At 34.0% G+C, this 12,172-nt stretch overlaps 1 protein-coding gene across 4 annotated transcripts in view; it reads left to right on the top strand.

The window, feature by feature from the left end:
• PHF8 (PHD finger protein 8) overlaps positions 1–12,172 on the top strand; it is a 109,682-nt gene that overhangs the window by 79,952 nt on the left and 17,558 nt on the right. For all 4 annotated transcript variants that reach the window (XM_025989164.2, XM_025989165.2, XM_072743378.1 and 1 more), the window contains one exon: positions 11,394–11,489. In XM_025989164.2, the coding sequence (XP_025844949.1) occupies positions 11,394–11,489 (96 nt within the window). The remainder of the gene's footprint in view (positions 1–11,393; positions 11,490–12,172) is intronic.

Here is a 12,172-nt window from a genome sequence, read left to right as displayed (position 1 = left end):
GTATTACAGGGTTTTGATTTATGGTTACCATTAGGTTCATAATAACATCTTTTGCATATAGCAGTCTATATTAAGTTGATGTTTGCTTAAGTTTGAACCCATTTAAAAGCATTAAATTTTAACCATTTCCAACATTTTATGTCTCCAGCGTCATACTTTACATCCTTTTATTTTGTGAAGTCCCTTAACTAATTTTTATAGATATAATTGGTTTTACTGCTTTTGTGCTTTAACCTCCATACTGGTTTGATGAGTGATTCACATACTACTTTTATTTTTTTTAATTTTTTTTCACATTACTACTTTTATTATGTGTTTGCACCTTACTTGTGAAAATTTTCCCCATTGTTTGCTTACTCGTGATCATGGCCTTCTCTTTCCACTCAAAGAATTTCCTTTAACATTTCTTGCAGGGCTGATTTATTGGTGAGGAAAGTAGTCATGTAATATGTGACCTTTTGTGTCAGACCTCTTTTGTTTAGCATAATATTTTCTAGGTTCATCTAAGTTGTAGTATATATCAGTATTGTTCTGTTTTATGGATGAATAGTATTCCATTGTAGGGATATGCCACAATTTGTTTATCTGTTCATCTGCTGATGGGCATTTGGGTTATTTCCACCCTTTGGCCATTATGAATAATGCTGTTATAGACGTTTGTGTCTGTTTCTGTGTGGACAAATGTTTTCAATTGTCCTAGGCATATACCTAGGAGTAGATTTGCTGGGTCGTATGGTAATTCTATGTTTAACTCTGATAAATCATCAAACGGTTTCTACAGTGACTGTATGACAATTGGTATGGTAGATAATATTGAGTGTTCTAATTTATGTATTTGGTATTCCCTCTGTATTTAGTCTTTTTAAAATATCTTTCATCAGTGTTTTATAGATTTTACATATAGATCCTGTACATGTTTTGTTAGATTTATCCCAAAGTTCTGTATTGGAGATATTATGAATGGTACATTTTTAAACTTTTGGTTTTTAATTGCTTAATGATAGGATGCATAAATATGATTGATTTTTGTCACTTGACCTTCTGTCCTGCAACCTTGGTAATATTCACCTATTCTAAGTTTTTAAAATATATTCTTGGGATTTTTTTTGTATAGATGATCATGTCATGTGCAAATATGGACAATTTTATTCATTTCATTCCAATCTGTAAATCTTTTATTTCTTCTTGCCTTTTTTGTTCTGCCTAGGACTTTGAGCACAACGTGGTGAGTGAACACCTTTACCTGTTTCCAATCTAAGGGGGAAATCATTCAGTTTTTTCACTATTATGTTGTTAGCTGTAGGTTATCAGGTTAAGGAAGTTTACCTCTATTCCTATTTTGCTGAAAGTTTGTTTATGAGTGGGTATTGAATTTTGCCCAGTGTTTTTGTTCCATAAATGGATATAATCACATGGTTTTTCCTCTTTTGTCTGTTAATATGGTAGATTTCATTGATTTTTAAATATTGAACCAGACTTAAAATTACAATATAGACCTTACTTGATACGGTGTATTATTCTTTTTATATATTATTGGATTTGATTTACTAGACTTTCACTGAAGACTTTTGTGTCTACGTTTATATGGATATTGGTCTATAATTTTCTTTTTACTCTCTGACTTTAGTTTTTGGTATCAGGGCAAAGAATGAGCTGGGAAATATTCCCTTCTGATCTATTTTGTAGAAGCGGTTGTGTTTAGTGATTCTTTTCTTTTTCAAATGTTTAGTAGAACTTGTGAGTGAAACCACCTGGGTCTAGAGATTTCTGTTTTCAGGTTTTAACTATGGTTTTATTTTCCTTTGTAGGTATAGGATTATTTAGGTTATCTATTTCTTCTTGGATGAGTTTTGATAGTTTATGTCATTCAGGGAATTGGTCCATTTCAGCTAAATTGTAGAATTTATGAGTGCAGAGTTGTTTGTAGTATCTCCTATTATCCTTTTAATGTCTGTGAGGTCTTTAGCATATCTCCCTTTTATTCTTGATATTAGTGATTTGTGTCTTTTTTTTTCTTTGTCATTCTTGCCAGCATCTTATCAATTTAATGGATCTTTTCCAAGGACCTGTTTTTGGTTTTATTTAATATTTACTACCATTTGTTTTATTACTCAGGGTTTAGTCTATGTTGATAATATTGCATTGTAAATTTGAGAAGAATGTGTATTCTACTAGTTTTGGGTGTTCTATAAACTTCAGTTAGATCAAGTTGATTGATAGTGATGTTCTGTATCTTTGCTGATTTTCTTTCTCCTTGTTTTATTGATTACTGAGAGAAGTTTGAAGTCTCCCAAATATAATTAAGGATTTTTCTATTTCCCATTTTAGTTCCATAATTTCTACTTCATAGACTTGGAAGCTCTGCTATTAGATGCATTCATATTTAATATTGTTATGTCTTCTTGTTGAGTTCACCCCCTTGTCATTATGTTATTTCCTATCCCAGGTAATTTTCCTTGATGTAAACTTACTTTGTCTGATGATATCAATCCAGCTTTCTTTAATTAATGTTGGTATGATACATCTTTTACTATCCTCATTCATTCATTCATTCATTCATTCATTCATTCATTCATTTATATTTACTATGGCCCAGAACTCGGTCTGTATCATTTATCTTTGGTTCCCAAGTGATATTTAATTCATATTCACACAGAATTAAGAGGAAAAAAGCTTGATTCTGTCCTCACTGCTATTCACTTAAATAATTTAGAATAAGATGAGGCCTCATTTCTCTCAACTAAACCAAGAGGAAACTTGTATTTACTGTTTGAAAAAAAAAAGGAAAATAAGCTTCTAAGATTGAAGTGACCCATTCATTAGAGGTCAGGAAACCTCACACCTCACATATCAGCAGGGAAAATGCAAATGGATACAACCACATAATCATTTAGTGTAATTTAGAATTCTGACTTCAGTGCTTGCAGGGATGTGGCAGGAACAAACTGGTGCAATCTGGTGCCAGGAACATGCATTGTGAAATCTCATTTAGCCCAGAGAATGTGTCCCATAAATCCATCAGGAGACAAGTATGCCAATATTCCCATAGGAGGCCTTGATGCCCATCCCTTGGGGAAAGGAGAAGTCAAGGGTGATAAATGTTAGCACAGAAATAATGAGCTAGATTTACCCACAAAAACATACAATCTCAGATGTAGCACTGACTAAGAAACTAAGAAACAATGACATTTCGAAAAATCAAAAATGTACACAACGCTACTTTTCAGGGGAGATTTAAGTTACTGTTCTGTCCTTTTATTTTGAACATATGTATGTGATTTCATTTAAAGTGAGTTTTTTGTAGCCAGCATTTAGTTGAATCTTGTAGTTTTTAAGAAAATCCTTGTTGATAATCTTTCTTTAGGCCATTTACATTTAATGTAACTAATGATATGTTCAGATAAAGGCTTACCATTTTATTATTTCATTTATATCTATCTCCTCTGCTTTTTTTTCTCTCTCATTTCCCCCCTTCATTTGAATTGTTTGAATAACTTTTAATATTTGGCTTTAATTTATCAATTAAGTTAAAATTTTACTATTTTTCTTTGTATAACACCACTTTTTAAAGAGACTGTCCTGTCCCCATAGAATGGCCTTGGTACCCTTGTCAAAAATCAGTTGACTGGGGGTGCCTGAATGGTTCAGTTAGTTAAGCATCTGACTCCTAATTTCCTTTTTTTTTTAAGATTTTATTTATTCATGACAGAGAGAGAGAGAGAGAGGCAGAGACACAGGCAGAGGGAGAAGCAGGCTCCATGCAGGGAGCCCGGCGTGGGACTCAATCCCAGGATCTCCAGGATCTGGAGGATCACACTCTGGGCTGAAGGCGGCTGGGCCATGGGGCTGAGCCACGGGGCTGTCCTGACTCTTAATTTCAGCTCAGGTCGTGATGTCAGGGTCAGGAGATCAAAGCCTGCATTGGGTTCTGCACTGGGTATGGAGCCTGCTTAGGATTCTCACTCTCCCTCTGCCTTTTCCCTCCCTCTCCCCATTCACACTTGCTCTCTTTCTCTTGCTCGCTCTCTCTAGAAAAACAAAATCAATTGACTATAGATGTAGGGTTTTTTTTTTCTAGACTCTCAGTTCTATTCCATTGATCTATATGTCTATCCTATACAACTAGCTATCCTAACCTACTACTACAATTTATGGATCACTGTTGCTTTAAATTTTAAAACTGGGAAATGGAATCCTCCAACTTTGTTCTTTTTCAAAATTGTTTTTGCTATTCTGGGTCCCTTACAGTTCCATTGGAATTTTAGGATCAACTTTTCCATTTCTGCAAAAAAAAAAAAAAAAAAATGCCATTGGTATTTTGATAGGAATTGCATTGAATTTGTAAAATGCTTTGGGTATTATTGCCATCTTAACAATATTAAGACATCCAATCTATGAACATAGGCTGGTTTCCCATTTATTTAGGTCTTTAATTTCAGTAATGTTTTGTAGTTTTCAGTATAGAAGTCTCATGCCTCCTAGGTTAAAATTTATTATTTATTCTTTTTGATGCTATTATAAATGTAATTGTTTTCTTAATATTCTTTACAGATTGTTCTTTGTTAGTGTATAGAAGCACAACTGATTTTTATATTGATCTCATATCCTGCAACTTTATTGATTTCTGTTATTAACTAATAGTTTTTTGAAGATTCTTTAGGATTTTCTGTACATAGAATAAGATCATCTGCAAATAGAGTTTTATTTCTTCCTTTCCAATTTGGATGCCTTTTATTTCTTTTTCTTGCCTAATTGTTCTGGATATAACTTCTAGTACAATGTTGAATAGTAGTGGTGAAAGTGGGCATACTTGTCTCACTCTTGGCCTTCAGGGAAAGCTTTTAGTCTTTTACTTTTAAGTGTGATGTTAGCTGTGAGTTTTTATAAATGTCTTTTCTAGTTTCCTGAATGTTTTAATCTTGAATGGGTGATGGGTTGTCATTCTTTACTTGCATCCACTGCGGTAATCATATGTTTACTTCATTTTATTAATGTGTATATTATATTGACTTTCCTTTTAAAGGAAAAAGAAAATATATTTTTGTCATTAAACCTTAAGTGAATTTAATTTTTTCTTTCATATAATTTTGAAAAATATCATTCCTTTTTTCTTTCAGTTTTATTGAGAAATAATTGACATAGAGCACTGTATAAAGTATACAGCATAATGATGTGACTTACATATATTGTAAAATTACCACAGTATGTTTAGTTAACATCCATGATCTCATATAATTACAAAAAAAAAAAGAAAAAAAGGTTTTTTCCTTGTGTTGAGAACTTTTAGGATCTATTCTCTTAGCAACTTTCAAATATACCAGACAGTTGTATTAACTATAGTTGTCATGTTGTACACTAATAATTAGTATGTATTTATCTTATAACTGGAAGTTTGTACCTCTATGAATTTAGGGTTTAGATTCCACATACAAGCAAGATCATACAGTATTTGTCTTTCTCTGACTTGTTTCCCTTCACATAATACTTTCAAGGTCTATCCATGTTGTTGCAAATGTTAGGGTTTCCTTCTTTTTTATGGCTGGCTAGTATTCCATTACACATATACCACATTTTCTTTATCCATCATGCATTGATAGATTAATTTTGTTGTTTGATTACTTTTTTTATGTTGAACCACTCTTGTATTCCTGGGATAAATTCCTCTTGGTCATGGTATATAATCCCTTTGATAGGCTGCTAGTATTTGACAGAGGAGTTTTGTATCAATATTCATAAACTATATTGTCTGTAGCTTTTTTTTTTCCCCTGTATTTTTCTGGCGTTGATGTGAGGACCTCATAAGTATGAGTTTGAGTGTGTTCCCTCCTCTTCTATTTCTTGGAAGATTTTAATAAGGATTGGTCTTAATTTTTAAGTGCTTGGTAGAAATCACCAGTGAAGCCATTTAGTCCTGAACTTTTCTTTATTGGAAGCTTTTTGATTAGCAATTTAATCTCTATACTGTTATAGGTTAGCTGAGATTTTCTGTTTCTTTTTAAGTCAATTTAAGTAATTGTGTGCTTCTAGGAATTTGTCCATTTCATATAGTTTATCTAATTTGTTGGCATATGATTGTTCATAATATTCTCTTACAATTCTTTTTATTTCTGGAAGGTCTGCAGTAATGTCCCCACTTTCATTTCTCATTTTAGGTGTTTGTGTCTTCTCCTTTTTTTGGTCAACGTAGTTAAATACTTGCCTATTGTTGTTGATCTTTTTTTTTAAAGAATGAACTTTCAGTGTCACTGATTCTATTGTTTTTATTCTCTTTTTAATTTATTTCTGCTCAAATCTTTATTATTCCCTTCCTTCTGTTGGCTTTGGATTTAATTTGTTCTTTTTCTACTTTCTTAAGGTATAAAATTACATAATTGATTTGAGATCTTTATTAATAATGTGGCATTTAGAGGAATAAATTTCTCTCTGAGCACTGCTTTTGCTGCATCCCCTAAGTTTTAATATGTTGCATTTTTATTTTCATTCATCTCAGAGTTTTTCCAATCATGCTTGCAATTTCTTTGATGTATTGGTTGTTTCAGAGTATGTTGTTTAATTTCTACCTATTTATGAATTTTCCAGTTTTCCTATCACTGATTCCTAGTTTTATTCCATTCTGGTTGGAGAAAGATACTTCAGTCTTTTAAGATTTATTGATACTGGTTTTGTAGTCTAAAATGTGGTCTATCCTGAAGGATGTTCCATGTATATTTGAGAAAAATGTATATTCTATGTTTTGAGGTGGAGTGTTCTGTACATGTCTATTAGGTCTAGTTGATTTATAGTGTTATTCAAGTCTTCCAGTTCCTTATTGATCCTATGTCTGGATGTTCTAGCCACTGTTGAAAGTAAGGTAGTTAAGTCTCCAGCTGTTATTGTGGAATTGTTTCTTCCTTCAGTTCTGTTAATGTTTGTTTCCTATGTTTTGAAGCGCTGTTGTTGGGTGCATATATATTTATAATGGTTATATATTTTCTTGACTGATTAACCCTTTCATTAATATGTAATGCCCTTCTTTGCCTACTGCATATTAGAAAAATTACTTCACTCCTTCTTCCTCCTGTGCTTTTCCTTTATTTTACATTATTACCACACTCACAATACTTGCGATACCAGATATGTGCGAATTTCTCCAACCAAACAATTCTCTGTGAGACCAGTGTGGTGTCCTATAATTCAACTCAATTCTGACACTGTTTACCAGAAAATAGCATCAGATCCCACAGGTTAAGGGCTCAATCCCACGAGACTTTTCCCACCACACCTTGGATGTCAACCACAAGTCCAGGTTGTCATCTGTGCTTTTGACCAATATGCTATAAATCTGAGGCTTCCATGACTGCTTCCTCAGGTTCAGTTCATTGGATTCAGGGAAACAGTTTATGTACTGTTTAGCAGTTTATCATTAAAGGATATGATGATAAAGTATACAGATGAACATCTGAATGGAAGAGATGCATAGGGCAAGGTGCACGGGGAAGGGTGTGGAGCTTCTCCACCCTCTCTGAGCATATCTCTCTCCCAGAACTTCCATGTTGCATGTTTCATCACCAACTCAGAATCTCCCTCAACCCTGTAACTTTGGGATATTTATGCAGGCTTCCCTATTCAGGCATGATGAATTACTAATGCCAAACTCCATTTCCAGCCCCTGCCCCCCTCTCTGTGGGATATACGGTTGGGGCTGAAAATTCTAAGCTTCTACTCATGGCTTGATCTTTCTGGTAACCAACCCCTATCTGAGAGTTGCTGGGTACTTACACATTTCTAATTATTCTATGTTCTTGATTGACTGGCACTTTGATTAATATATAATGTCCTTCTTTGCCTCCTGTAACAATTTTTTACTTAAAATTTATTTTGTGAGATATTAGTATAGCTACCCCAGCTTGCTTTTTGGTTAGGATTTTCATGGAATGTCTTTTTCCATGCTTTCATTTTCAACCTAGTTGCTTCAACCTGTGAGTCTCTTGTATGCAGTATATAGTTGAACTATGTTTTTAATCCATTCTACATTGAAGTGGTGAATTTGCCTCCTAAGCTAAGAGAGCTTAATCCATTTACCTTTAAAGTGGTTACCAATAGGGAATGACTTATTTCTGCTATTTTGCTATTTGCTTTCCATGTGTTGTATCATTTTTGTTCCTCATTTCCTTGTCACTGCTTTCTCTTATATTTGATTTTTTTTGTAGTGTACCGATTTGATTCACTCCTCACTTTTTTAATGTGTGTTTTAGGTTTTTTTTTCATAGAGTAAGCCCTGGGGATTATAATTAATATTTTAACTTTATAACAGTCTAGTTTGAATCAGTACCATTTCACTTCTGTAGCTTACAAAGACTTGTTTCACTATATCTGTGTTTTTTGTCACAACTTAAACCGTTATACATTGTGTTTCTACTAACATAAATTTATAGTTATTATTGTATGCATTGGAATTCTAAATCATAGCATACAAAAAGAGGACTCAGAAACCACAAATACAACAATATGAGCTTTTATATATACCTCTATATATAGTTCTCCTGGTGGTTTTTGTTTCTTTGTATAACTTTGAGTTATTCTCTAATATCCTTTCATTTCAGCCTGACAGACTCTATTTAGTATTTCTTAAAGGGCAGGTTTACTAATGACAAACTATCTTAGATGTTGTCTACTTGAGACTCTTATTAATTTGCCTTCATTTTTGAAGGATGGTTTTACTCCCTATATTATTCCTCGTTGACAGTTTTTTATTTCAGCATTTTACATATATCACCTAACTGCCTACTGGTCTCCATTGTTTCTGATTAGAAATTGATTGTTAATCTTATTGTTTATCCTCTGAGATGACAAATTGCTTGTGTCTTGTGCTTTCAAAATTCTCTCCCTGTTTTTATCTATTGACTATTTGAATATAATGTAGCTCAGTGTGGATCTCTTGAGTTTATCCTACTTGGAATTCATTGAGTTTCTTAGATGTTTACCTTCGTGTATTTCATAAAATTTGGGAAGATTTGGCCATTATACCTTCATATAATCTTTCTGCCTCTTTTTCTCTGTCCTTTCTTTCTGGAACTCTCATATGAATATGTTGGTAAGCCTGATAGTGTCCTACAGGTCCTTTGCCTGTTCATTTTTTTTTTCTTCTTTCTTTCTACTCATCAGACTGGATAATTTTAACTGTGCTATCTTCACATTCACTGATTATTTCTTCTGCCTGCTAAAAATCTGCTATTGAATCCCTGTAATGAATTTTTCACAACATTGTACTTTTCAGCTCCAGAATTTCTATTCAGTTCCTTTTTATATTTTCTAGCTCCTTATTTATATTCTATTTTTTGCTGAAAAGTGGTTGATTTAAAGTCCAATGTCAGCTTCCTCCTGGAGAGTTATCAATTTCTTTTTTTCTATAAATAAGACATACTTTGTTTCTTTGCGTGGCTCATAAGGGTTTTTTTTGTTTTTGTTCTCGTTTTTGTTTTTGTTTGGAGCTGAGACATTTTGAATATTATATAATGTGGTAAGTCTGGAAGTCATATTTTCCTTCCTCCCCAGAGTTTGCATTGTTGGTTATTGTGAACTACAGTTATCTATTTATTTAGTGACTTTCCAAAAGATTTTTTGTAGATGATGTCCTTTTAGTGTGTGGTTGCTGAAATATCCATTCTGTTGCCTCAGTGGTCAACTGAGATTTCTTGACAGGAATTTCCTTAAATATCAAACTAAGCAGAATTTTTTGTTATTGTTAAGCATTCCTCTTGTATGTTTTTGATTATATTCCATTGTCTCCAAAGTGTTTACTCTTACCACTTTTACTAGCTCAATGGTTACTACAGTGGAGGGACAAATACTTGGAGCTCCTAACTTCATTTTGGGAGCATCATTCCTTCTACCTTTGTATTTTTAATATGTGTATCTTAATTTGTATTTTCTTTAAATGTCTAGACTTGCTTATTATCTACATCTTAACCTCTCTTGAATAAGACAGGAACCTTAGAATGGAATTTCTTTTGCATGTTACTTTATACTTATTATCTCTCAATCCTCCCAACTTTGCAAGGCATGTGGTACTTTTTTAATTTTATGGGTGAAGATAGTGAGACCCAAATAAGTTTTCCTAAATCACAAAGCTAATGGATCAGTCCAGGATTTCAAAGTAATATCTAATCCCTAAACTTAAAGGTTTTTCTACCATACCATACTTCTTTACTTGAGATGGAAAGCCCTTTTAGAGTCAACAAAATAACATTGACAACCATTGGGACTATTAGGGATGGGATCTTTTTCAAACAACTGTTACCAGCAGCCATTTATTTTGAGGGACAGTCAGTGACCCTTCTTTTTTAAAAAAATCTTTATTAAGGTCAGAAGGCAGGGGTTTTACTTCTTTGTTCAAAAAAAGGAAGGCCTGAAAAATGAACTCATTTTCTTATAAAGAGACCCTATTAGAGGGAAATACAAGACTGAATTCCTCTGATGAAGCAGAATTCTGGAGAAATTTGAGGCTGATCATTAGGAGTAGGATCATTAGGAAGAAGTTTCACTCTCACTTTGCTTCTCTTAGACTTAGAAGCAGTAGCCACAGAGTTTGGCTTCATCAGTAGGATCTATCTATATCATTGTCCTGTTAAATCCTATATATGTTGTATGTGGATTGTGAGGAGAGTATGATAAAACTGGATGTTTGTGATATATGTGTATAGAATGAGATACCTGTGTATATGTGTTTTGCCATTCAGATCATTCAGTTCTTGTGTATCAGATCATTCAGATACTTGTATATGTGTGTTTTGCCATTCAGCTCATTCAGTAATCTTGTTGCCAGTTCAGCCCAAGTGGTCTTTTTGTTTCCTTTGTGAGAATAATGTATATAGCATTTCTTTTTCCATTTCATCCAATATGTATTGAGTATCTACTCTGCATTGTGTTAGATTCCCTTAGTTTGAAATCAAATAATACCTATCCCTGCCCTCACTGTAAATTGGGGGTGACATATTTACTTTTCAACTCTTAAATACTATATAGCAAATAACTCCAGTAGAGTATACCTAGGATGCTCTGGAGAGTTAAGGAGGCATCTGAATCAGATTAGGAGAACAAGGAAGGCTGCTTTAGGAAGTGAATCTTAGAGCTGAATTTTGCAAGATCTGTAAAGTAACTCATGAGGTTACTCACTAAAGGGATATTGAATGAGTGAATCAGAATTAGGTAATGCTTAGAGAAGGACATTTGCAGCAAAGGCACAAAAGTAGACATGAAAAGTATGTGGCACATTCAGGGATTCCTACATTTGAGTATGAATTAAGTCAAGGGTCTACTGGTAGAGAAATGGGAGGAGCTGAGGTGTAGGTATCGTTCTGTTTTCACCCTTCTGGATGAGATCTCAGTTTACCTGCTTTTCCCTCTCTCTGCAGTTTACCCTTCCCTGGAGTCTGACGATGATGACCCTGCTTTGAAATCTCGACCCAAGAAAAAGAAGAATTCAGATGATGCTCCATGGAGTCCTAAAGGTGATCAGTATTCTGTCCTTAAACTCTGTAGGTATGGTTTGGGGAAAATAGGCTGGGGGTAGTTGGAATATTTAACATAAGAAGACATGATTCAGTCACTCCTTTGTTTATTCAGCAAACATTTTTTGAGTACCACCCACGTGCTAGGTATCATGTTAGGTGCTGGAGTGAAAATGAAAATAAGACACATTTCATGCACTCAGTTCAGCAAAGCCAGAGGTAACGGAGCTTATTGCTTCTGATATTATATGGCTCGAGATGAAAAGAAGATCTTGAGCAGATTCCAACAAGCAGTATGAGGCTTCTGAGAACATTCTGCTACCATCATCCCAGACCTTTGATAATATGTTGTCAAATGAGAGAAATTGTGCTGACTGTTGAACTATACAAGGCCCAAGACTCCTTAGACTGTCAGCTGTACTGGCTGAGAGGCCAGCTGTGAGGAAGGCAGAATGATCATTGAGTAGAACATGGAATTTAGGGGGTAATAGAATTTTATTCATCTCATTGGTTGGGTGGTTTTCACATTGGAGGGTATGTCAGTTAGCTTTTCCAGCTTATCAAACTACCCCAAACTTAGTGGTTTAGAACAATGACAGCTGATCATTTCTCATGAATTTGTAGGTTGTCTAAGCTATTGTTCTAGTCTGGACTGGCTTGGCTGGGGCTGGATGGTCTAAAAA

The sequence above is a fragment of the Vulpes vulpes genome, chromosome X (genome assembly GCF_048418805.1).
Source record: "Vulpes vulpes isolate BD-2025 chromosome X, VulVul3, whole genome shotgun sequence".
Taxonomy (NCBI): Eukaryota; Metazoa; Chordata; class Mammalia; order Carnivora; family Canidae; genus Vulpes; species Vulpes vulpes.
The sequence above is the reverse complement of the archived record's forward strand: the minus strand, read 5'-3'. Positions and strand labels throughout refer to the sequence as shown.